Source organism: Dermochelys coriacea, chromosome 7, assembly GCF_009764565.3.
Source record: "Dermochelys coriacea isolate rDerCor1 chromosome 7, rDerCor1.pri.v4, whole genome shotgun sequence".
NCBI classification, from domain to species: Eukaryota; Metazoa; Chordata; order Testudines; family Dermochelyidae; genus Dermochelys; species Dermochelys coriacea.
The window spans coordinates 720,187-745,804 of NC_050074.1; the positions used below are offsets into that span (position 1 = coordinate 720,187).

The window sequence follows — 25,618 nt, forward strand, 5'->3', positions numbered from 1 at the left end:
GCACTCCGGACACCGGCTCAGGAGCAACAGCGCAGCCCCTGGCCTGGCCGGGGGTTACACAGCACCCCCTTGCTGTGGGGCTGGGCCTGCCCCGCTCTGATCCCTGCGGGGCTCCCAGCCAGGGCTGCCTAATCCCCTGCTCTGCTAAACGGGCCCGTATGGCCACCTGCTCCCACGCTAATGATCTGGCTCTGCCTTTGGCCTTAATCCCAGGGAACCTGGATTACAGGCCAGGGAGGCAGCTGAAATTAAACATGGGGCTCTGGGGACAGCCCCTTCCTCACATACATGCTGGGACCCCAGGGCCATGGGTTGGGTGCTGTCCCCTCACCCCCTTCTCCCCTCAGTTTGGACGCACCGAAGTGATTGACAACACCCTGAACCCAGACTTCGTCCGCAAGTTCGTCCTTGATTATTTCTTTGAGGAGAAGCAGAATCTGCGCTTTGATGTGTGAGTGAAACCTGCTCTCCCTCCTCCACCCTGCCTCGGCTCCCCCCGCCCCCATCCCACCTCTGCTTCCCCCTGCCTGCTCCCCTCCCCCACCTGATCCACGTCCCCCTGCTCTTCCTCTGCTCCCCACACCAGGTCTCCCTTCCTCGCCCTGCCTTCGCTCCTCCTGCCTGGTCCCCCTGCCCTGCCTCGGCTCCCCCCTGCCCACTTCCCCTCTCCCATCCCACCTCAGCTCCCCCCTACACCTCGTCCCCTCCCTATCCTGCCTCGGCTCTGCTCACCCCCTGCTTTCCCACTTGGCCCTTAGTCGGAGACCAGGTGATTTGTGGTATGGCTGCCAACTGGGCCAAAGTGGAGTCCTTACTGGGGAAACTGGAGGTGGGGTTGCAGAGCTCTGGGGCGGTTGTGGTATGACAGACATGGTGGCCATGGTGTGACACGGCAGGGCAGTTGCAGTGTCCTGGGACATGGCAGGGTGGCTGCGGGGTGGCGTGGTGGAGCGGCTGTGGCGTGATGGAGTGGTAGTGGCGGTGGCGGGGTGGCGGGGTGGGGTGGTAGTGGCAGTTGCAGTGTGGTGGGTGTTAGTGCATGTTGCAGCGTTGCAGGGCGGCTGCAGGGTGGCGTGACAGAGCAGCTGTGGTGTAGCAGGGTGGTAGTGGTGGTTGCAGCATTGCAGGGCGGCTGCGGGGTGGCGTGGCAGGGTGATAGTAGTGGTTGCAGTGTTGCAGGGTGGCTGCGGGGTGGCGTGATGGAGCAGCTGTGGCGTGGTGGGGTGGTAGTGGCGGTTGCAGTGTCGCAGGGCAGCTGCGGGGTGGCATGGTGGGGTGGTAGTGGTGGGGTGGGGTGGTGGGGTGGTAATGGCAGTTGCAGTGCGGCGGGGTGTTAGTGCATGTTACAGAATCGCAGGGTGGCTGCAGGGTGTCGTGACGGAGCAGCTGTGGCGTAGCGGGGTGGTAGTGGCGGTTGCAGCGTTGCAGGATGGCTGCAGAGTGGCGTGGTGGAGCAGCTGTGGCGTGGCAGGGTGGTAGTGGCTGTTGCAGTGTCGCAGGGCGGCTGCGGGGTGGCGTGGTGGAGCAGCTGTGGCGTGGTGGGGTAGTAGTGGCGGTGGTGGGGTGGTGTGGCAGGGTGGTAGTGGCAGTTGCAGTGTGGCGGGGTGGCGTGGCGGGGTGTTAGTGCATGTTGCAGAATCGCAGGGTGGCTGCAGGGTGGCGTGACGGAGCAGCTGTGGCGTAGCGGGGTGGTAGTGGCGGTTGCAGCGTTGCAGGGCGGCTGCGGGGTGGCATGGTGGAGTGGTAGTGGCGGTTGCAGCATTGCAGGGCGGCTGCGGGGTGGTGTAGCGGGGTGGTAGTGGCGGTTGCAGCATTGCAGGGCGGCTGCGGGGTGGTGTAGCGGGGTGGTAGTGGCGGTTGCAGCATTGCAGGGCGGATGCGGGGTGGCGTAGCGGGGTGGTAGTGGTGGTTGCAGCATTGCGGGGTGGTGTAGCGGGGTGGTAGTGGCGGTTGCAGCATTGCAGGGCGGATGCGGGGTGGTGTGGTGGGGTGGTAGTGGCGGTTGGAGCATTGCAGGGCGGTTGCGGGGTGGCGTGATGGAGCGGCTGTGGTGTGGCGGGGTGGTAGTGGCAGTTGCAGTGTGGTGGGATGGCTGCAGCAAGGCAGGGCAATTGCAATGCTCTTCATGCTACTCCCAGGGTTCCTGACTCTGCCGTAGGCAGAAACAGAAGCTCTTCGGGCCAGCGTGTAACATGGGCCCAGCCTGAAGTCGTCATAACCCTGGAACTCAGGGCAGGAGCCCAGTGGTGCGAACACCCAGCAGCACCCAGGGTGGGCGAGAACATGAGACGGGGGGGAGGCTGGAGAACAGCTGTGCCTGGTGCCAGGGGGCACGTCTGGGCCTCTCTCTGATCTGTCTGTGCAGTGCCCAAGGCAGCTCGTGAACTCCAGGAGGGCCCAGCTTCCAGCGGCCGGAGGACACTGCGGGTGCCAGTGCTTGTCCTTGGCCGGAGCAGTGCTCCCAGTCATTGAGCTGCGCAGCCCCAGCTGCGTGTCCGGTTCAGTGGCCACGAGGAAGGGGTCCAGGAGCCCTTCAGGCCTCTCCGGGCACTGCTGGGCATCAGGGCAGTCACCGGACGCCAGCCTCCATCACCTACTGGGCTTGGCTGTGCTAGTGCCCTGCATATGGGGCCCTATGTCACGGAGTCCCCAGGCAATGCTCTGGAGCTGCTCCCTACGAAGCCAGGCAGGACTCTGGTGAAGTCTCCTGTCTGGGAGCAGCCTGTCTGCAGGACACACAGCTCACCCGGCTCCCCCCTTCCTGGGTCTGACCTCGGAGCATTCAGCATCCTCTGCCCCTCCGTGTGCTTCCCACAGCAAGTCCACCCAGGTGGGCTCCTGGGGCAGCCAAAGGGTCCCCAACTCCGCAGTCAGACGTGACTCTCAGCCACCCAGTAAAACAGAAGGTTTATTAGATGACAGGAACATGGTCTAACACAGAGCTTGTAAGCGCAGAGAACAGGACCCCTCAGCTGGGTCCATTTTGGGGGGACAGTGAGCCAGTGAGCCACATCTGCACTTCACTCCATGTCCCCAGCCAGCCCCAAAACTGCCTCCCCCTCCAGCCCCTCCTCCTCTCAGCTTTGTCCCTTTCCGGGCCAGGAGGGCAGCTGGTTCCTTTGTTCTCCAACCCGTTAGCTCTCATCTTGCAGACGGGAAGGGCCAGGCCATCAGTTGCCAGGAAACAGGGTGTCGGCCATTCTCTGTCTCCAGTCCCCTGCCCACACCTGCCCTCTAGGGCTCTGCAACGATCATACACCCTTATCCTACCCCCTAGATACTTAAGAACTGCATAGGGGAAACTGAGGCACCACCATAATATTCAGAGAAAACATTAAGAACAGTCCCGCTTCATCACACCCTATAGCCCCCATCTCATCCCAGCACTGCCCCGATGGAGCTCATTCCTGGGTGGGGAGGGCTGATGGACTGTGGGGGCGGGGACTCTGACTGGAGTAGCACTGGGGGGTCCCCAAACCCATTGCAGGGCACTCACGGCTCTCCTCTCTTCCCCCCAAGCTACAACGTGGACTCCAAGAGCTGCAACATCTCTAAACACGTGAGTATGGATCTGGCTCTGCCCACGGGCTCTGCCCCCTGCTCCCGGGCTCTGCCCCCAGCTCCTGGACTCAGCCCCCCGCACTCAGCCCCTGGTTCTGCCCTCCTCCCGGACTCAGCCCTGCCCTGGGGCTCAGCCCCCAGCTGTGCCCTCCCTCCCCTGGACTCAGCCCCCGGGCTCTGCCTCCTCCCTGGGCTCAGCCCTCCCCCTTGTGCCTTGCAGGTCCCTTGTTTTGCATTGTTGCTGGACCAAGAGGAGGACGGGGGGGGGGGACGGGAGGTGTTAGGGTCTCCCCAGCTGTGAGTGCAGAGGCGGCTTGTCCTTGTTTGTAGGGGGCACCTCGCAGCCCCACTGCACAGATGGGAGCTGCGGCCTGGCAGGCAAGGACTGGCCAGAGACCACCCAGGTCATATGTGGCTGAGCAGGGCCTGAGCCCGGTTTCCAGGCAGTGCCCTGGGCTCTGGCCCAGGGGCAGCTGGCCGTCTGGTCCCGGCAGGAGAGCGCAGTGCGGGCGCCGTGTGCCCAAGGAGCTGCACTGTGTGTCTGGCACAGAGAACATGGGCCTGGCCCTGGCCACCGCTTGGCCCCGCTCACCCAAGCTCTGACACCAGCTCTGCAGCATCCCCTCCCTACTGCTCTCCAGAGCCTGCCCCCAGGGTGTCTGGCTGGATCCGGTGCTGCCTGTGGCCCAGAGTGTGGCTCTGTGTGAGCAATGGGGCAACCCGCTACCTGCTGCTGACCCTCGGGTGGGAGGGGGCAGCCTGGGTTCCATTCTCACCCTGTCTAACCTGCTCTCTCTCTCTGCTGCCCCCCCTGGGACTACAGAAGGTACGTGCCTCTCCTGCCCCCCGTGGCAAACGGGCAAAGCACAGCCAGGAGCAAGGACTGGGCTGGGGGAGCCCCAGGTGGGCAGGGGCCGTTTGTCACCAGGGACTGAACCAGGATGTAGCCAGGATGGGCAAGGAATGGTGTCCCTAGCCTCTGTTTATCAGCGGGTGGAGATGGATCGCAGGAGAGAGATCACTGATCATTACCTGTTAGGGTCACTCGCTCTGGGGCACTTGTCATTGGCCACTGTCGGCAGACAGGATACGGGGCTGTATGGACCTTTGGTCTGACCCAGTCTGGCGGTTCTTATGGTAACCCCTGCAGGCAGTGACCCCCCCCCCGCCAGCTGGGAGGGCCTGGGGGCCCTGGACAGACTGACTCCTCCAGGGCAGGGAAGCAGTTAGAGCCCTTTTCAGAGTAGCAGCCGTGTTAATCTGTATTCGCAAAAAGAAAAGGAGGACTTGTGGCACCTTAGAGACTAACAAATTTATTAGAGCATAAGCTTTCGTGAGCTACAGCTCACTTCATCGGATGCATTTGGTGGAAAAAACAGAGGAGAGATTTATATACACACACACAGAGAACATGAAACAATGGGTTTATCATACACACTGTAAGGAGAGTGATCACTTAAGATAAGTCATCACCAGCAGCAGGGGGGGGAAAGGAGGAAAACCTTTCATGGTGACAAGCAAGGTAGGCTAATTCCAGCAGTTAACAAGAATATCAGAAAGAAAAGGAGTACTTGTGGCACCTTGGAGACTAACAAATTTATTAGAGCATAAGCTTTCGTGAGCTACAGCTCACTTCATCGGATGCATTCCGATGAAGTGAGCTGTAGCTCACGAAAGCTTATGCTCTAATAAATTTGTTAGTCTCTAAGGTGCCACAAGTACTCCTTTTCTTCTGGCTCTGTCAATCTGTTTCTTCACTTCAGCAGGTGGGTATTGTAGTTGTAGGAATGCATGATAGAGATCTTGTAGGTGTTTGTCTCTGTCTGAGGGGTTGGAGCAAATGCGGTTATATCGTAGAGCTTGCCTGTAGACAATGGATCGAGTGGTATGATCTGGATGAAAGCTAGAGGCATGTAGGTAGGAATAGCGGTCAGTAGGTTTCCGATTTAGGGTGGTGTTTATGTGACCATTGCGTATTAGCACCGTAGTGTCCAGAAAGTGGATCTCTTGTGTGGACTGGTCCAGGCTGAGGTTGATGGTGGGATGGAAATTGTTGAAATCCTGGTGGAATTCCTCAAGAGCTTCTTTTCCATGGGTCCAGATGATGAAGATCTCATCAATGTAACGCAAGTACAGTAGGGCATTAGGGGACGAGAGCTGAGGAAGCGTTGTTCTAAGTCAGCCATAAAAATGTTGGCATACTGTGGGGCCATGTGGGTATCCATAGCAGTGCTGCTGTTTTGAAGATATACATTGTCCCCAAATGTGAAATAGTTATGGGTGAGGACAAAGTCACAAAGTTCAGCCACTAGGTTAGCCGTGACAGTATTGGGGATACTGTTCCTGATGGCTTGTATCAGAGTAGCAGCCGTGTTAGTCTGTATTCGCAAAAAGAAAAGGAGTACTTGTGGCACCTTAGAGACTAACAAATTTATTAGAGCATAAGCTTCCGTGAGCTGCAGCTCACTTCATTGGATGCATTTACAGTGAGCTGTAGCTCACGAAAGCTTATGCTCTAATAAATTTGTTAGTCTCTAAGGTGCCACAAGTACTCCTTTTCCTTTTGACGGCTTGTAGTCCATCTTTGTGTGGAATGTTGGTGTAGAGGCTTCTACATCCATAGTGGCCGGGATGGTGTTTTTAGGAAGATCACCGATGGATTGTAGTTTCCTCAGGAAGTCAGTGGTGTCTCGAAGATAGCTGGGAGTGCTGGTAACGTAGGGCCTGAGGAGGGAGTCTACATAGCCAGACAATCCTGCTGTCAGGGTGCCAATGCCTGAGATGATGGGGCGTCCAGGATTTCCAGGTTTATGGATCTTGGGTAGCAGATAGAATACCCCAGGTCGGGGCTCTAGGGGTGTGTCTGTGCAGATTTGTTCTTGTGCTTTTTCAGGGAGTTTCTTGAGCAAATGCTGTAGTTTCTTTTGGTAACTCTCAGTGGGATCAGAGGGTAATGGATTGTAGAATGTGGTGTTGGAGAGCTGCCTAGTAGCCTCTTGTTCATACTCCGACCTATTCATGATGACGACAGCACCTCCTTTGTCAGCCTTTTTGATTATGATGTCAGAGTTGTTTCTGAGGCTGTGGATGGCACTGTGTTCTGTACGGCTGAGGTTATGGGGTAAGCGATGCTGCTTTTCCACAATTTCAGCTCGTGCACGTTGGCGGAAGCACTCTATGTAGAAATCCAGGCTGCTGTTTCGACCTTCAGGAGGAGTCCACCCAGAATCCTTCTTTTTGTAGTGTTGGCAGGAAGGTCTCTGTGGGTTAATATGTTGGTCAGAGGTGTGTTGGAAATATTCCTTGAGTCTGAGACGTCGAAAATAGGATTCTAGGTCACCACAGAACTGTATCATGTTCGTGGGGGTGGAGGGGCAAAAGGAGAGGCCCGGAGATAGGACAGATTCTTCTGCTGGACTAAGAGTATAGTTGCAGCACAGAGCCTTGTTACCTATGCCTCCCGCCACGGGAGGCCTCTCTTCTCCTGGTGGCCAGGGGTCATCCCTCCCCCCATCCTGTCCTGGGCCCTAGCCGTTGCTCCTGCAGCTCTGGAACACAAAGGGCTGGTGGAGTTTGCCAACCAAGACACGGCCCAGGCCTCCCCATCAGGATGCCCCATAGCACCTGCTCCCCTCTGCAGCGCTGGCCTCATTTCAGCAGCAAGCTGTGGCTGGAAGGATACAGGCAGGAATCCAGAACATCAGCAGGGCCGTGCGGGGTCAGACCAATGGTCCGTCTGGGCCAGTGTCCTGGCTCTGGCAGTGGCCAGGTGCAGCAGGGGAAGCAAACAGAACGGGGCAGTTATCGAATGATCTATCCCGTCGCCCACTCCCAGCTTCTGGCAGTTGGAGGCTTAGGGACACCCAGGGCACAGGCTTGTGTCCCTGCCCATCCTGGCTAACAGCTGTTGGTGGACCCTGTAACGATGCTGGTTCTGGCAGGACCCAACTGAGAGTGCCAATTCAGGACAAATTGCTTCAAGCAGGGCAGTTACAGCCCAAGGCTGGGGTTTCTATGCAAACCAAACCAGCCAAACAGAGCAGACTTTGGTCTCACCCCACTGACTAACCCCTAGTCACACAAGCAATTCCCTTCGACACTCCAGTTTCCCCGTATCTCCCCCAGTGCCACTCGTTATGGGGATAAAGGGTTATGAAAACCAATAAACCAGTAAAAGAAAAAAGGTTCTTTCGATTCCAAAGGATCAAGCCCCAGACCCGGGTCAATATACAAATCAGATCTTACCCACAAATCACGCTGTTGCCAATCCTTTGGAATCTAAAATCTAAAGGTTTATTCATAAAAGGAAAAAGATAGAGGTGAGAGCTAGAATTGGTTCAATGGAATCAGTTACATACAATGGCAAAGTTCTTGGTTCAGGCTTGCAGCAGCGATGGAATAAACGGCAGGTTCAAATCAAGTCTCTGGAGAACATCCCCAGCTGGGATGGGTCTTTCAGTCCTGGGTTCAAAGCTTCAGTTTGTAGCAAAGTCCCTCCAGAGGTCAGAAGCAGGATTGAAGACAAGATGGAGGAGCTGCAGCGGCTTTTGAAAGTCTCTTGCCATGCGGTCTTTCTTTCTTTGTCCCAAAGACAAGCTGTCCATCCCCTGGCCTGGAAACACCTCAGAGTTCTCTCCATAGGCAGGTCCCTGCACACCTGGCTGAGTCCCCAGGCGTGTCTGCCTTCTCTCAATGGGTCGGTTGTGTAGCTGATGGTCCTTAATGGGCCATCCAGCAGGCTAGGCAGAGCTGACACCGACGTGTCTGGGGTGTCACGCAGAAGCATAGCACAAGTTTGAACTGCAGACAGTATAGAGCCAATGTTCATAACTTCGACAACAAAATGATACACATACAGACAGCATAATCCTAACCAGCAAACCATCACCTTGTCTTAGACACCTTATTTGACCCCCTTTATACAAGATTTAGTGCCACTATAGGACCTTGGTTGCAACAATGTTCTATATGGTCCCAGTTCAAGTCAATAATGTCACAGACCCGTCCTCCAGAACTGATCTAGTTTGTTTTTTGAACCCAGTTACACTTTTGGCCTTCGCACCCCCGGCACGGAGACTGTGGCACACTCTGCAGACTGGCTGGGTGGGTGGTGTGCGAAGAAGCACTGCCTTGTGTATGTTTTAAACCTGCTGCCTATAATGTCATTGGGTGACCCCTGGTTGGAGTGTTATGAGAAGGAGTAAATAACCTTCTCCACACCAGTCATGTTTTTATAGACCTCGATCATATCCCCCCTTAGTCGTCTCTTTTCCAAGCTGAAAAGTCCCAATCTTGATTAATCTCTCATCATACGGAAGCTGTTCCATACCTCTAATAATTTCTGTCGCCCTTTTTGGAATCTTTTCCAATTCCAATACCTCTTTTTTGAGATGGGGCAACCACATCTCATGCAGAATTCAAGATGTGGGTGTACCATGGATTTATATAGGGGCAATATGATATTTTCTGTCGTGTATCTGTCACTTTCCTAATGATTCCCAACATTCTGGTCGCTTTTTTGACTGCCGCTGCCCAGTGAGTGGATGATTTGAGAGAAGTCTCCACAAGGACTCCGAGGACTCTCAGGCTTGACAAAGCCCTGGCTGGGATGATTTAGTTGGTGTTGGTCCTGCTTTGAGCAGGGGGTTGGACTAGATACCTCCTGAGGTCTCTTCCAACCCTGAGATTCTATGATTCTACGAGATCTCTCTCGAGTGGTTCCAGCTCATTCTGACCCCATCATTTTATATGTACACATGAGAGGCGCATAATGGCCCTTGGAGGAGGCTAAGCATTGCTGGGAAGGGGTGGGAGCAATGGCAGATTACCACATGGGCCCACGGGGCCTGTGCCCAGGAGCCCTGGCCAGTTCGGGGCCCCAAGAAAAATCTCCCCCACCATGGGCTCTTTTGGTCTCGGAGCCGCGAGGGGGGGAGGGTGGAACAGGGCGGAGCCATGGAGGAAGGGGTGGAGCCATGGGCGGGGTGGCAGCCCTGACTGAGCTCTCAACCCCCACACTGCCCCAGCCGGAGCCATGGGGGAGGGGCTGAGCTCTCAGCCCCCCACCCTGGCCGGGGCTACCAGGGGTAAGGGGGCTGAAAGCAGCGAGCAGGGGTGAGGCCTCAGCTGGAAGAAGTGGGGTAGGGGGCTAGCCACCCCAAGGGGATGCTTCACCCATTGCCCATGTATGTAGTGTCGGGATTATGTCTCCAATGTGCTTTACTTTGCATATGTCAACAATCAATTTCATCGGCCATTTTGGTGCCCAGTCACCCCATTTTGGGAGGTCCCTTAGTCACTCTTCGCAGGCTACTTTGGACTTAACTATCATAGTAATTTAGTGACATTTGCAAACTTTGCCACCACCTTGGTGGGGGGACTCTGAGCCGCCCAACCCTGGGGGCACTCCGGGGTGGGGACTGAGTGTTTCCGAGCTGCCCTGCCCTGGGGGAACCCCAGGGTGGGGGTTGCTGGGTTCTGACTTTCCCTGCTATGGGGGCACCCTGGGGTGGGGTGTGGGAGGATCCGAGATGCCCTGCCCTGGAGGCACCCCGGGGTGGGGGCTGGAGGCACGCCATGGGCTGCCCTCCCCACCTGCAGGCGAGACCAGTGCTCTGTGTGCCCTAACTAGCGAGCCTTGTTGGCAGGACTTTCTGGGCCAGGCGTTTGTGGCGCTGGGCGAAGTGATCGGATCCCAGTGGAGCCGCTTGGAGAGACCCCTCACGTGAGCCTTCCTTCACCTGCTCCTGGGGGCTCCATGTGGGGGGGAGGGCCTGGGACTGGAGTTCCTATACCCCTACATACTGCCCCCCAGCCAGCCAGTCCCACCATCCCCCACATACTGACCCCCAGCCACCCAGTCCCCCTGTCCCCCACATACTGCCCCCAGCCAGCTAGTCCCTCCATCCCCCACATACTGACCCCCAGCCAGCCAGTCAGTCCCCCCTGTCCCCCACATACTGACCCCCCAGCCAGCCAGTCAGTCCCCCCTGTCCCCCACATACTGACCCCCAGCCAGCCAATTCCCCTGCCCCCAGCCAGCCAGTCCCCCCGTCCCCCACATACAGACCCCCAGCCAGCCAGTCCCCCTGCCTCCCCCCCACATACTCCCAGCAACCAGTCCCCCCAGCCAGCCAGTCCCTGCCCGCCACATACTGTCTCCCCTAGAGCCAGCCAGGCCCTGCCCTGGAGGCAGGCCCATGCCAGGGTGCACATGGGGAGCTGGGGCTGGGCAGGCCTTTCATGGAGCCTGGAGCAGCAGGGCCAGCCGCACTCAGAAACAGGCCCAGGAAGGGAGTGAGACAACTTCTTCAGGGGTAGCTGGAGGAGCCTGGGCTGAGGGGGGGACCCCAAACAACGTTCCGCAGCCCCAGGGACAATCCTGCCCTGCCCCCAGGGCTCCTGGCCCTGCCCGCTGGCAGAAAGGCGACTTGGAGGGCAGCCAGTCCCCATGGGCTCAGTTCCTTGTGGGGATGCCGCTCCCCGAGGGAAGGGGTCCCCGCGGCCGGCAGAGCACGTGCTCTCCCTCCTGAGGGCAGTGGGCATGTGCCAAGCAAACCCACCCTGAAATCTGCAGGCCCTGCTTGGTGCATCAGCTCTGCTGCAGCGCAGGGGGCCGGGAGCCCGTCTCAGGCTCAGGCCCTGGTGCCCAGGGGAGGGGTGTGCAAGCCACACACAGTGCAAGGAGCTTCGAGGGCCCGGTGGGTGAACCCGCGCAGTCTGGCTCTGTCGAGCCTGGCTGGGAGCGGCTGGCCACGCTCCAGCTTCTCTCAGGGACAGTGTGGCTGGGAAGTGCCCAGCGGAGAGGGCCAGGGAGACACCAGTGCTCCCTGCCCGCTGCCCCACACGCGCCATGGCTCCCGCTGCGGTGAGCAGCCTGCCTAGCAGTGCGGGCGAGCGACAGCAGGGCCCTTGGCTCCGAGGTCAGCGATTCCTCAGCCCCACCATCTTCCCAGCCAGCCAGCGTCCTGCCCGCCACCCACCGCACCTGTTGCTGTGTCAGCTCCCCCCAGCCAGCGACCTGCCCTGCCCACAGCACCCCTTGCTGGGACCCCCCACATCCGGTGCCTGCCCTGCCCCCAGCACCCCCTGCTGGGACACCCCACATCCGGTGCCTGCCCCGCCCCCCAGCGCCCCCTGCTGGGAGCCCCCCACATCCGGTGCCTGCCCCGCCCCCCAGCGCCCCCTGCTGAGAGATCACCCACATCCAGTGCCTGCCCTGCCCCCACAGCGCCTCCTGCTGGGAGCCCCCCCACATCCGGTGCCTGCCCTGCCCACAGCACCCCCTGCTGGGACACCCCACATCCGGTGCCTGCCCCGCCCCCCAGCGCCCCCTGCTGGGACCCCCCACATCCGGTGCCTGCCCCGCCCCCCAGCGCCCCCTGCTGGGAGCCCCCCACATCCGGTGCCTGCCCTGCCCCCATAGCACCCCCTGCTGAGAGATCACCCACATCCAGTGCCTGCCCTGCCCCCACAGCGCCTCCTGCTGGGACACCCCACATCCGGTGCCTGCCCCGCCCCCCAGCGCCCCCTGCTGGGACCCCCCACATCCGGTGCCTGCCCTGCCCCCAGCACCCCCTGCTGGGAGCTCCCCACATCCGGTGCCTGCCCTGCCCCCACAGCGCCCCCTGCTGGGAGCCCCCCACATCCGGTGCCTGCCCTGCCCCCAGCACCCCCTGCTGGGACACCCCACATCCGGTGCCTGCCCCGCCCCCCAGCGCCCCCTGCTGGGACCCCCCACATCCGGTGCCTGCCCCGCCCCCCAGCGCCCCCTGCTGGGAGCCCCCCACATCCGGTGCCTGCCCTGCCCCCATAGCACCCCCTGCTGAGAGATCACCCACATCCAGTGCCTGCCCTGCCCCCACAGCGCCTCCTGCTGGGAGCCCCCCCACATCCGGTGCCTGCCCTGCCCCCAGCACCCCCTGCTGGGAGCTCCCCACATCCGGTGCCTGCCCTGCCCCCACAGCGCCCCCTGCTGGGAGCCCCCCACATCCGGTGCCTGCCCTGCCCCCAGCACCCCCTGCTGGGAGCCCCCCACATCCGGTGCCTGCCCTGCCCCCAGCACCCCCTGCTGAGAGATCACCCACATCCAGTGCCTGCCCTGCCCCCACAGCACCCCCTGCTGGGAGCCCCCCACATTCGGTGCCTGCCCTGCCCCCAGCACCCCCTGCTGGGAGCCCCCCACATCCGGTGCCTGCCCTGCCCCCAGAACCCCCTGCTGAGAGCTCCCCACATCCAGTGCCTGCCCTGCCCCCAGCACCCCCTGCTGGGAGCCCACCCACATCCGGTGCCTGCCCTGCCCCCAGCACCCCCTGCTGAGAGCTCCCCACATCCAGTGCCTGCCCTGCCCCCACAGCACCCCCTGCTGGGAGCCCCCCACATCCGGTGCCTGCCCTGCCCCCAGCACCCCCTGCTGGGAGCTCCCCACATCCGGTGCCTGCCCTGCCCCCAGCACCCCCTGCTGAGAGATCACCCACATCCAGTGCCTGCCCTGCCCCCACAGCACCCCCTGCTGGGAGCCCCCCACATTCGGTGCCTGCCCTGCCCCCAGCACCCCCTGCTGGGAGCCCCCCACATCCGGTGCCTGCCCTGCCCCCACAGCACCCCCTGCTGGGAGCCCCCCACATTCGGTGCCTGCCCTGCCCCCAGCACCCCCTGCTGGGAGCTCCCCACATCCGGTGCCTGCCCTGCCCCCAGCACCCCCTGCTGGGAGCCCCCCACATCCAGTGCCTGCCCTGCCCCCACAGCACCCCCTGCTGAGAGATCACCCACATCCAGTGCCTGCCCTGCCCCCAGCACCCCCTGCTGGGAGTTCCCCACATCCGGTGCCTGCCCTGCCCCCAGCACCCCCTGCTGGGAGCCCCCCACATCCAGTGCCTGCCCTGCCCCCACAGCACCCCCTGCTGAGAGATCACCCACATCAAGTGCCTGCCCTGCCCCCAGCACCCCCTGCTGGGAGCCCCCCACATCCGGTGCCTGCCCTGCCCCCAGCACCCCCTGCTGAGAGATCACCCACATCCAGTGCCTGCCCTGCCCCCAGCACCCCCTGCTGGGAGCTCCCCACATCCGGTGCCTGCCCTGTCCCCACAGCACCCCCTGCTGAGAGATCACCCACATCCAGTGCCTGCCCTGCCCCCACAGCACCCCCTGCTGGGAGCCCCCCACATTCGGTGCCTGCCCTGCCCCCAGCACCCCCTGCTGGGAGCCCCCCACATCCGGTGCCTGCCCTGCCCCCACAGCACCCCCTGCTGGGAGCCCCCCACATTCGGTGCCTGCCCTGCCCCCAGCACCCCCTGCTGGGAGCTCCCCACATCCGGTGCCTGCCCTGCCCCCAGCACTCCCTGCTGGGAGCCCCCCACATCCAGTGCCTGCCCTGCCCCCACAGCACCCCCTGCTGAGAGATCACCCACATCCAGTGCCTGCCCTGCCCCCACAGCACCCCCTGCTGGGAGCCCCCCACATCCGGTGCCTGCCCTGCCCCCAGCACCCCCTGCTGGGAGCTCCCCACATCCGGTGCCTGCCCTGCCCCCACAGCGCCCCCTGCTGGGAGCCCACCCACATCCGGTGCCTGCCCTGCCCCCAGTGCCCCCTGCTGGGAGCTCCCCACATCCAGTGCCTGCCCTGCCCCCACAGCACCCCCTGCTGGGAGCCCCCCACATCCGGTGCCTGCCCTGCCCCCAACACCCCCTGCTGGGAGCCCCCCACATCCAGTGCCTGTCCCACCCCCATAGCACCCCCTGCTGAGAGATCACCCACATCCAGTGCCTGCCCTGCCCCCACAGCACCCCCTGCTGGGAGCCCCCCACATCCGGTGCCTGCCCTGCCCCCAGCACCCCCTGCTGGGAGCTCCCCACATCCGGTGCCTGCCCTGCCCCCACAGCGCCCCCTGCTGGGAGCCCCCCCACATCCGGTGCCTGCCCTGCCCCCAGTGCCCCCTGCTGGGAGCTCCCCACATCCGGTGCCTGCCCTGCCCCCACAGCGCCCCCTGCTGGGAGCCCCCCACATCCGGTGCCTGCCCTGCCCCCAGCACCCCCTGCTGGGACACCCCACATCCGGTGCCTGCCCTGCCCCCAGCACCCCCTGCTGGGACACCCCACATCCAGTGCCTGCCCTGCCCCCACAGCACCCCCTGCTGAGAGATCACCCACATCAAGTGCCTGCCCTGCCCCCACAGCACCCCCTGCTGGGAGCTCCCCACATCCGGTGCCTGCCCTGCCCCCACAGCGCCCCCTGCTGGGAGCCCCCCCACATCCGGTGCCTGCCCTGCCCCCAGTGCCCCCTGCTGGGAGCCCCCCACATCCGGTGCCTGCCCTGCCCCCAGTGCCCCCTGCTGGGAGCCCCCCACATCCGGTGCCTGCCCTGCCCCCAGCACCCCCTGCTGGGACACCCCACATCCAGTGCCTGCCCTGCCCCCACAGCACCCCCTGCTGAGAGATCACCCACATCCAGTGCCTGCCCTGCCCCCAGCAGCCCCTGCTGGGAGCCCCCCACATCCGGTGCCTGCCCCGCCCCCATAGCACCCCCTGCTGAGAGATCACCCACATCCAGTGCCTGCCCTGCCCCCACAGCACCCCCTGCTGGGAGCCCCCCACATTCGGTGCCTGCCCTGCCCCCAGCACCCCCTGCTGGGAGCCCCCCACATCCGGTGCCTGCCCTGCCCCCATAGCACCCCCTGCCGAGAGATCACCCACATCCAGTGCCTGGCCTGCCCCCACAGCACCCCCTGCTGGGAGCCCCCCACATCCGGTGCCTGCCCTGCCCCCATAGCACCCCTGCTGAGAGATCACCCACATCCGGTGCCTGCCCTGCCCCCACAGCACCCCCTGCCGAGAGATCACCCACATCCGGTGCCTGCCCTGCCCCCAGCACCCCCTGCTGGGAGAGTGCTCTGCTCTGGCCATTGGCTTGGGCCCTTCAGTGGGCTGAAATGGGGCAGACAGGATCTAGCGGGGAGAGCAGCCAAACCCACTGCAGCTGCGCCCTGTGCTGCCTGCCGTCCACGCCTGCCCACGCTAACGGGGTGTTTCTTGTCCCAGGGGGGTCCCAGGGAAGAAGTGTGGGACCATCCTGCTGTCGGCTGAGGAGCTCAGCAACTGCCGGGTGAGTGCGTCTCCGCTGGCCTGGGCACGCTGCCCACGCTCCGGGCTGGCTGCAGGACCCACGGGACGCTGCGGGGGCACTGCTGGCAGGGGAGGGCTGAGGCATGTGTACCTGGGGGGCTGTGCTGGGGGGCCAAAGGGGTGTGCGTGTGGAGAAGGCATGGGGCTGGGTGGGGCGCTGCTCTCCCCGGGTCAGTGGGCTGGCCCGCGTCGGCAGCTGCCCCTCGCCATCCACCCCCTGCCTGGATCCTGACCCCCCACCCTGATGGAGTCCATTTCTTTCAGGACATTGTCACCATGCAGCTCTGCGCCAACAAGCTGGACAAGAAGGACTTCTTCGGGAAATCCGACCCCTTCCTCGTCTTCTACCGCAGCAACGAGGACGGCACGTACGTTTGGGGCCGTGTGACACCCCATTCTGCATGGGCGGGCGCCCAACGGGGGGCAGCTGGGGTGGGTTCCTGCCTGCTAGTGCCTGCCCTCAGCCCCACTTCTCTGGTGCCTCCTCCAGGTTCACAATTTGCCACAAGACAGAAGTGGTGAAAAACACACTCAACCCGGTATGGCAGCCGTTCTCCATCCCCGTGCGAGCCTTGTGCAACGGGGACTATGACAGGTCAGGAGCCAGACACGTGTCCCTCCCGTCCTGCCACTGGGGGCTGCAAGCACAGAGCCAGAGCTAGCAGATCCCAGACACACAAACTCCCTGGCCTAGCAGGCCCTGTGGGGAGGGGCAGCTCTCTGAGCCAGTCCTGTGGGGGGCAGGAGGGGCAGCTCTCTGGCATGGCTTGGCCTGGGGGAGGAGGGGAGTGGGGCCCTGGTGGGGGAGGAGATGGGGAAGCGGGGCCCCGGGGGCAGGGATGGTGGAGTGGGGCCCCAGCGGGGTGGCAGGGATGAGGGAGCGGGGCCCTGGGGGTGAGGACAGGGGAGTGGATCCTTGGTGGGGGCAGGGATGGGGGAGCAGGGCCCCAGCAGCAGAGTGGGGAAGGGATGGGGGAGTATGGGTGGGGATGGGGGAGTGGGGGAACAGGGCCCTGGTGGAAGAGTGGGGGATGGGGGAGCAGGAGCCCAGTGTGGAAACGGGGGCGGGGATGGGGGAGCAGGGCCCCAGCAGAGGAGTGGGGGAGGGGATGCAGGAGCAGGGGCCTGGGAGTGGGGATAGGGGAGTGGGGGCCCGGCGGGGATGGGGGAGCAGGGCCCCAGCAGAGGAGTGAGGGAGGGGATGTGGGAGCGGGGGCCCGGGAATGAAGACGGAGGAGTGGGGGCCCAGCGGGAGCGGGGATGTGGGAGCAGGGTCCCAGCAGGGCAATGGGGGCAGGGAGCGGGGGCCCAGGGGTGGGGATGGGGGAGCAGGGCCCCAGCAGGGCAATGGGGGCGGGGATGGGGGAGCATGGGGTGCCAGGCCCCGTGGGGCTCTCCGGGCCCATCCTGGGTGCTCGCTAACCTGCTGCCTGCACTTGTATTTCAGGACGGTGAAGATAGATGTGTATGACTGGGACCGGGATGGAAGGTGGGGTCAGGCTGCTAGCAGGCCGGGGGCAGGCAGGGCCACGTCCCCAGTGCCCGCCCCCACCCCGTCCAGCCACTGCCTGGCCTTAGGCCTGATCCCTGGGCCTGCCCTGGCCAGAACCCCCTCCCCCTCGCTCTCCCTGGGCTCACCCTGGGCTGCTGCCTGTACCCATGCCACTGCTCTCCTGGCCACCCCGCAGCCGGCGGATCTCCTCAGCCGGCCTCCATGCTCTGGGGCCCAGGGAGCCAGTCCCTGAGTCTGTCCAGAGCCAGTGGGAGCAGCCCTTGGCCTGGCTGGGTTCCTGCCCCTACCCGCTGGGCCCCACCTCTCCGCCCTGCTGGGGCTGCCTGCTGGAAGGCTCCTGTGTCTGGGCCCCAGGGCTGCCCCCGCTCTCATCCTCCAGCCACCCCCTTTCTGCCCTGCCTGTGAGGGAGCAAGGGCTAGTGGGCACAGGGCTGGGAGCTAGGACTCCTGGGTTCTATCCCAGTCCTGGGAGTGGAGTGGGGTCTAGTGGGTTGGATCGGGGGGGTGGGGCTGGGAGCCAGGACTCCTGGGTTCTCTCCCTGCGTAATGGCGACAAACCCCCAGAGCTAAAGGCATGAGCCTCTACTGGATGAGCTGCAAGCAGCACAGCCCTTAGCTAAGGCTGGAGCAGAATCATTAATTTCCAAGTGGTCTCAGTGCCACGAGATGGGACAGCACCACACCCAGCAGGTGTGTGGGCTCTCCTGGTCCTGGGAGAGGAGTGCGGTCTAGCAGTTAGAGGTGGGGTTGGGAGCCAGGACTCCTGGGTTCTATCTCTGGTTCTGGGAGAGGAGTGGGGTTGAGAGGTCAGAGCAGGGGGCTGTCTCACAGGCTCTGCCCATGGTGTGCCACGTTATAGTGGCCAAGGCCCCCCGTGCCCTCTCCCACCACGACAGGCTGAGTGAGTATCTGTGCTGCCCACTGACACCTGCCTTGTGCTCATTCTCTGTCCCACAGCCACGATTTCATCGGGGAGTTTGCCACAAGCTACCGGGAGCTTTCCCGCGCTCAGAGCCAGTTCACTGTCTATGAGGTGAGGCCTGCTGCTGCCCAACTCTCCTGGTTCCCCCCATGCCTGGCTCAGCCCCGCTGGGGCTGGGGGCCTGGGCCAGCTCTGGGGCATGGAGGAGTTCTCCCAGTGGGCAGCTCTGGGCTGGCGGGCATTTGCCGGGACGGGTGGCTTTCACAGGGGCCTCATTCATGTGGAGTTCGCTGCAGGGTTAGAATCCAGGCCAGATTCTGGGCTCAGGAATTTAACTCACAGAGTATGATGGCTGGGGGGGGGAGGGGCTGGAAGGAACAACCAGGGGGTCTTGCGGGCTGGGAGGGGCTGGCAGAAATGCCCAGGGAGGCTGGCAGTATGGGGGGGTGTCAGGAACAACTCGGGGGTTGGCAGTATGGTGGGGACTGTCAGGAACAGCTGGAAGGCTGGCAGCTGGTGGGGGCTGTCAGGAACAGCTGGGGGTGGCGGCGGGGGGGGGGCTGTCAGGAACTGCCAGGGGAGCTGGCAGCCGGGGGGGGCTGTCAGGGACAGCCAGTGGGGTGCTGATCTTGGGGACCCTGAACTGTTCCTCTGCTTCCATCAGGTGTTAAATCCAAAGAAGAAATGCAAGAAGAAGAAATACATCAACTCCGGAACAGTGAGTGAAACCTGCCGGAGCCCCTGAGGGAATGCACCCCCACCCCCCAATGACCAGGCAGTGCCCCCAGCTCCCTCTTTGCCCCCTGCCCCCTTGGTGACGCACCCCACGGCTCCCTCCCTTCAGCTCCGTCTAGCCCTGTGCCTGCCCTGCAGCCTCAGTCTGTCCTGGGGGGGACTGAAGAGGGGTTCATAGAATCATAGAATATCAGGGTTGGAAGGGACCTCAGGAGGTCATCTAATCCCACCCCCTGCTCAAAGCAGGGCCAATCCCCAATTTTTGCCCCAGATCCCTAAATGGCCCCCTCAAGGATTGAACTCACAACCCTGGGTTTAGCAGGCCAGTGCTCAAACCACTGAGCTATCCCTTCCTCCAGCTCTGTCTCCCTGTGGATTGGGGAAGGATTTCTTTGGGGGAGTCTCTGGGGAGACAGAGGGTATTGGGGGTCTCTGTGGAGGGGCAGAGGTCTGTTGGGGGGTCTGTCCCGGGGCTGTTGTGGGGTGTCTCTGGTGGGGGTCTCTGATATTCTGTTTCCAGTAATGACAGGTTTCAGAGTAGCAGCCGTGTTAGTCTGTATTCGCAAAAAGAAAAGGAGTACTTGTGGCACCTTAGAGACTAACAAATTTATTAGAGCATAAGCTTTCGTGAAGTGAGCTGTAGCTCACGAAAGCTTATGCTCTAATAAATTTGTTAGTCTCTAAGGTGCCACAAGTACTCCTTTTCTTGTTTCCAGTAAGTGTCTCTAGATGTCTCTCTAGAGGCCTGTCTCTGGGGAGAGGGAGGCCCTGTCTTGGGGGGCCTGTGTCACTGAATGTGGGGAGAGTCAGGTGCCTGCACCCCCCACTTCCTGTGATTCACCGTGACTCTCAGCCAGCCAGTAACACGGAAGGTTTATTAGCCGACAGGAACACAGTCCCAAACAGAGCTTGTAGGTACCAGACCCCTGAGTCAGGTCCCTCTTGGGGGCGGGGCAGTGGGGAGCCCAGACCTGGGTTCTGGGCCTCCCACCATCTCCCCAGCCAACTCCAAATTGAAACCCCCTCCAGCAGCCAGCCACCCCCCACCCCTCCTCCAGCCTTTGTCCAGTTTCCCGGGCAGAAGGTGTCACCTGGCCCCGACCCCCTCCTGGCTCAGGTTACCTGCTCAGGTATCTCCCCACAGTGAAGTCACCCCCTGACATCCCACCACCATCTCATACCAATGCAGACAGTAACCAGTAAAAGTGCCAGGCAGCATTCCCGGCTAATACTCCCTACTCCCTCACAGCCTGTCTCTGGGAAGTGGGGGGCCCTGTCTCAGTGGGGTCTGACTCTGGGGGGACCTGTCTCGCGGGGTCTGTCTCTGGGGAGAAAGGGGGTCTGACTCGGGGGTCTGTCTGTGGGATGGGGGGACCTGTCTTGGGGTCTGTCTGTGGGGGGGCCCTGTCTCGGGGGTCTGTCTGTGGGGAGGGGGGTCTGTCTCAGGGTTCTTTCTGGGAGGGACCTGTCTCCGTGGTCTGTGTACATGTGTGTGGGGTCTGTCTCGGGGGTCTGTCTGTGGGAAAGGGGCACCTGTCTCAGGGGTCTGTCTGGGGGGGTCTGTCTTGGGGGTCTCTGACGTTCTGTCTCCGGCAGGTGACCCTTCTTTCCTTCGCCGTGGAGTCCGAGTTCAGCTTTGTGGATTACATCCGAGGCGGGTGAGCGGGTGCCCAAGGACCCCCCCTGCATGGCCCCCCAGGCAGTTCTGTTCAAACCTCTGCACTCCTCAGCCCCTTTGGGGTTTGTTCCTCACCCCGCGCGCCCCATTCCACATGGGCTGCATCTACCCAGCCTGCCCCCATGGCCTGGCCCAGCCTCCCGCGCGAAGACCCGAGGGAATTGTGCACCCGCTGCTGGCAGCACCCCCTGTGCCGGGAGACGGGCCCTGGCCTCTGAGGGGGCAGGGAGAGCGGGAGGTGGGAAGAGCTGGTAGAGAGCAGGAGAGGGAACTGATGCTGCTGGTGTTGCGGGGAGGGGTGGCAGGGGTCTGCAGGGGCTGGGAAGGGGAGGCTGGTGTGAGGGGAGTTTGGGGGAGCAGGTTTGGGGGATGGGAGGGTGGTGGGGTGGGGGGAGGGGAGCTGGGAATGCATCGTTGGGGGGCTAGGGGAGCGGGGTGGGAAGAGGGGATCTGGGAATGCATCACTGGGGCTGGGGGAGCAAGGTGGGGAAGGGGAACAGGGTGGTGGGAGAGGAGATGGGAATGCATCGTTGAGGGGCTGGGAGAGCAGGGTGAGGGGAGGGGAACTGGAAACGCATCGTTGGGGAACTGAGGGAGCAGGATGGGGGAGGGGAGCTGGGAATGCATCGTTGGGGGGCTGGGGGAGCAGGGGGAGGGGAGGGGAGCTGGGAACACGTCGTTGAGGGGCTGGGGGAGCAGGGTGGGGGGAGGGGAGCTGGAAATGCATCGTTGGGGGGCTGGGGGAGCAGGATGGGGTGGGGAGCTGGGAATGTGTCATTGGGGGGCTGGGGGAGCAGGGTGAGGGGAAGGGAGCTGGGAACGCATCAGGGGCTGGGGGAGCAGGGTGCAGGGAGGGGAGCTGGAAACGCATCGTTGGGGGGCTGGGGGAGCAGGATGGGGGAGGGGAGCTGGGAACACGCTTTGAGGGGCTGGGGGAGCGGAGTGGGGGAAGGGAGCTGGATACGTGTCGTTGGGGGGCTGGGGAAGGGGGTGGGGAGCTGGGAACACGTCGTTGAGGGGCTGGGGGAGCAGGGTGGGGGGAGGGGAGCTGGGTAAATGTCTTTGGGGGGCTGGGGGAGCGCTCTCTCACTCTCCCCTCCTGCCCCCGCAGGACACAGCTGAATTTCACGGTCGCCATTGATTTCACGGCCTCCAACGGTGAGTGCCGCTTGCACGGGCTGGGCCCAGGTGCCTCCAATGGGAACTGAGGGACAGCTCAGCCCTGGGTCGACCCCGAGCTCCTTCCTCCTCCACCCTTCTCACGGCAAGGGCCTGGGGGTCCTGGCTCCAGGGAGCTGCTCTCCAGCCCATTCTCGCCCCTGCCCCAGTCCCAGCTACCCACCCCCCAGACTCTGGGGGCCTGCCACAGGGTTCCTTCAAACGGGGATCAGAGGGGCAAGGTGACGGGGTGACACGGAGTCCCCGGGTGATGCTCTGGAGCTGCTCCCTACGAAGCCAGGCAGGACTCTGGGGGAGCTTCCTCTCTGGGAGCAGCCTGTCTGCGGGGCAAGAAGCTCACCCAGCTCCCCCCTTCCTGGGTCTGACCTCGGAGCATCCAGCATCCTCTGCCCCTCCCTGCGCTTCCCACAGCGAATCCGCCCAGGCTGGGCTCCTGGGGCAGCCAGAGGGTCCAGCCCCCCAACCCCGCAGTCAGATGTGACTCTCCGCCAGCCAGTAACACAGAAGGTTTATTAGACGACAGGAACATGGTCTAAACCAGAGCTTGTAGGTACAGAGAACGGGACCCCTCAATCAGGTCTGTCTTGGGGGGCAGGGAGGCCAGAGCCCCATCTGGGCCTCCCTCCATTTCCCCAGCCAGCTCCAAACTGAAACTCTCCTGCCCCTCCTCTGGCCTTTGTCTCTTTCCTGATCTCTTTGTTCTCCAACCCCTTCAGTCGGCCCCTTTGCAGAGGAGGGGCCCAGGCCATCAGTCGCCATGAGACAGGGTGTCGGCCATTCTCTCTGCAGACACCATCACACTGGCCCTCTAGGGCTCTGACACAATCACACCCCCCTTATCCCACCACATAGAGACTTAAGAAATGCCATGGGGAAACTGAGGCACCCAAACAGTATTGGGAGAAAACATTAAGAACATTCCCACTTCATCACATGGAGGTCCTGTGAAGAGGGGGAGAGGGGCCTGGGGAGGATATGGGGGCAGAGAGACCCTGTGGGAGGCAGGGAGAGGAGGGGCCTGGAGAAGATGGGGGAAGGGAGGAGCCCAGGGTGGATGGGGAAGGGGCGTGGGGCCCAGGGTGGATGGGGCAGGGCCATGGACCGGGGAGCACAACTCAGGCTGAGGCGGGTGCTGTGTGTGCCCGGCAGGGGTCCCATCGCAGCCCACCTCCCTGCACTACATGAGCCCATACCAGCTGAGCGCCTACGCCATGGCACTGAAGGCCGTCGGCGAGATCATCCAGGACTACGACAGCGACAAGCTCTTCCCCGCGTACGGCTTTGGTGCCAAGGTCCCACCCGACGGCAGCATTTCCCATCAGTTCCCCCTGGTAGGAGGCAGTGGCAGGGCCTCTGCCAGCCCCACACCAGCCCCGGGCTAGGGGCACTCCGCAGGGCCCCCAGGACCAGGTGGGATGGGAGGTGACTCCCAGCAGTGGTGTTGCCCTGGGTCCTGACTGCTGCTCCCATCATGCAGGCCAGGCCGGGGGGGAGATGGGGCAGCATGGGGCATTTTGGAATGGGATAGGGCAGCACGCAGGAGGGCAGGCTCCAGGGAACCCTGCTAGGCCTTCACGCTCTGCTCCAGCCCTGGGAATGGGCTGGCGATCACATGGGTCTGTCCTGGCTGATCCGCTGACTGCAGGCTCCTGTGGGGAGAGCCCTCTGGGTGCAGAGCTCTGGAGAGGGCCCAGCCCTATGGCTGTCTCTGTCATATGCACACCCAGGACCTTGCCCCAGCACTGAGCCCAGCCTTCCCCGGCTTTCTCCCCTGCTAGAACAGCGATGTGGAGAACCCAAGCTGCGTGGGGATTGATGGCGTCCTGGAGTCCTACTTCCAGAGCCTGCGCACGGTGCAGCTGTACGGGCCCACCAACTTCGCCCCTGTCATCAACCAGGTGGCCCGGTGAGTGGGGCAGAGGCTGGGCCACGGGCATACAGGGAGGGTGCCCTCCTGTGCCCCAGAGCCCTGCAGCCCGGCGCTGGCTGCAGGGGGTGGGGTGGGGGCTCCGGCTCAGAGCTCAGGGCCCAGTGCTGGCTGTGGGGGATGTCATAGAATCATAGACTATCAGGGTTGGAAGGGGCCTCAGGAGGTCATCATAGTCCAACCCCCTGCTCAAAGCAGGAACAACCCCAACTAAATCACCCAGCCAGGGCTTTGTCAAGCCTGACCTTAAAAACCTCCAATGAAGGTGTCTCTGGTTCAGAGCTCGGGGCCCGGCGCTGGCTGCAGGGAAGGGGGGCCACTCAGAGCTCGTGGCCTGGCACTGGCTGCGGGGCAGGGGGGCCACTCAGAGCTTGGGGCCCAGCAGCTCTGGGCTAGGCCGGGAAGCAGCAGGCATGGCCGGGCCTGAGAGCGGAGCTCCAGGCGTTTGAGGAGCCCTGGGCTCTGTGGGGCTGTGGCTGGGCACTCTGAGGGGCAGCCAGGTGGCACAGCCCCCAGCATGGCCCCAAGGAGCCACGCCTGGCTGGCGGAGAAAGGGGGAAGTTCTAGCAAACTGCCCCGTGACCAGGGTCCCACGGGGGGCAGAGCGGGGCTGGCACGAGTCCCCACCCTCTGCATTGTGCCCTAGCTTGGCTGCCCAGGTGACAGACGGATCACAGTACTACGTCCTGCTCATCGTCACTGATGGCGTCATCTCCGACATGCTCCAGACCAAGGAGGCCATCATCAACGTGAGTGGGGTGGGGGGCGGCAGGGGCAGTGCCCGGGGGGGGGCAGCCCGGTCCTGCTACAGGCAAGGGAGCCCTCGTAGTAGAGCTGGGTTGGAGCCAGCATCTTGCGGTTTGACTCAGCGACCACCCACTGGCCTGGGTCTCCCAAGCTCAGCGCTGCCCAGAGTGGCAGAGTCTCGCTCATGTGAGGCTGGTCTGACCTGGCCCCCCCCCCACCCGATCCCTATTCAGTATCACCCCCCGGGGTGGCTCCTGCGTGCTATTCCCCCCACCCCCATTCCCTCCCCCCCGGGCAGCTCCTGCATGCTATTCCCACCCTGGCCCCCCGCGTGCTATCCCCCACCCCATTCCCTCCCCCCCAGCCGTCCCCTGCACGCTATTTCCACCGGCCATCCCCCCGCACGCTATTACCCCCCACCCCCATTCCATTCCCCTGGGCGGCTCCTGTGTGCTATTTCCAGCCCGTCCCCAGCCATTCCCCACGTGCTATTCCCCCCCGTGTGCTATTTCCGCCTGCCTCCATCTGCACCCTGCACGCTATTCCGCCTGCCCTCCGCACGCTATTCCTTCCCCCGGCCGTCCCCCGCGCGCTATTCCCGCCTGCCCCGGCTATCCTCCTTGTGCTATTCCCCCCTTCGCCCAAACCCTGCGTGCTATTCCCCCACCTTTGCACCGCCAGCTCTGGGGTGAGGCTAGTGCCGCAGCTCCGGGACCACGCTGACTTGGCCTGAGGGCTCTATTCCCTGGGCAGCAAGGCCCTGGAGTGAAGGGATACTAGCTGGGATGCCCGCACCCTACCTGTGCCATCTGAGCTCTGTGGCAGCGCTGGGAACAGCAGCAGGGCCCAGGCTGGAGAGGCATGGAGGAGCCACAGGTGTCAGGCCCCGGGCTGGCAGCAATTCTCTCCTTTGCCCTGCAGGCGTCTGCCCTGCCCATGTCCATCATCATCGTGGGAGTGGGCCCTGCGGAGTTTGATGGTAAGTTCGGTGGCCAGGTCCATTCTGGGTGTGCAGGTCTGACCATCCGGCACTAGCCATGGCTCAAGGCTGCTCACAGGGCACTGGCTCAGCCGGGCAGGTCTCCTCTCTGATGGGTGGGGGGTCGGAGTCCGAGGGCATTGTGGGGGTGGGGGTGTCAGAGTCTGAGGTTGCTGTGGGGGTGTTGGAGTCCGAGGGCACTGCGGGGGGGCACTATATGTCTGCTGTGAAGGCAGGAAAAGCCGGCAGCAGGGCCAG

At 62.8% G+C, this 25,618-nt stretch overlaps 1 protein-coding gene across 4 annotated transcripts in view; it reads left to right on the forward strand.

The window, feature by feature from the left end:
* CPNE9 (copine family member 9) overlaps positions 1-25,618 on the forward strand; it is a 43,293-nt gene that overhangs the window by 16,468 nt on the left and 1,207 nt on the right. For 2 of the 4 annotated variants that reach the window (XM_043518539.1, XM_038409706.2), the window contains 16 exons: positions 348-451; positions 3,520-3,559; positions 4,385-4,387; positions 10,209-10,285; positions 15,597-15,660; positions 15,945-16,048; positions 16,171-16,275; positions 17,128-17,169; positions 18,151-18,226; positions 18,780-18,833; positions 20,447-20,508; positions 21,640-21,686; positions 22,857-23,038; positions 23,486-23,613; positions 24,281-24,383; positions 25,303-25,360. In XM_043518539.1, coding sequence (XP_043374474.1) covers positions 348-451; positions 3,520-3,559; positions 4,385-4,387; positions 10,209-10,285; positions 15,597-15,660; positions 15,945-16,048; positions 16,171-16,275; positions 17,128-17,169; positions 18,151-18,226; positions 18,780-18,833; positions 20,447-20,508; positions 21,640-21,686; positions 22,857-23,038; positions 23,486-23,613; positions 24,281-24,383; positions 25,303-25,360 — 1,249 coding nt within the window. The remainder of the gene's footprint in view (positions 1-347; positions 452-3,519; positions 3,560-4,384; positions 4,388-10,208; positions 10,286-15,596; positions 15,661-15,944; positions 16,049-16,170; positions 16,276-17,127; positions 17,170-18,150; positions 18,227-18,779; positions 18,834-20,446; positions 20,509-21,639; positions 21,687-22,856; positions 23,039-23,485; positions 23,614-24,280; positions 24,384-25,302; positions 25,361-25,618) is intronic. The other 2 variants (XM_043518540.1, XM_038409708.2) reach the window with 1 other exon arrangement.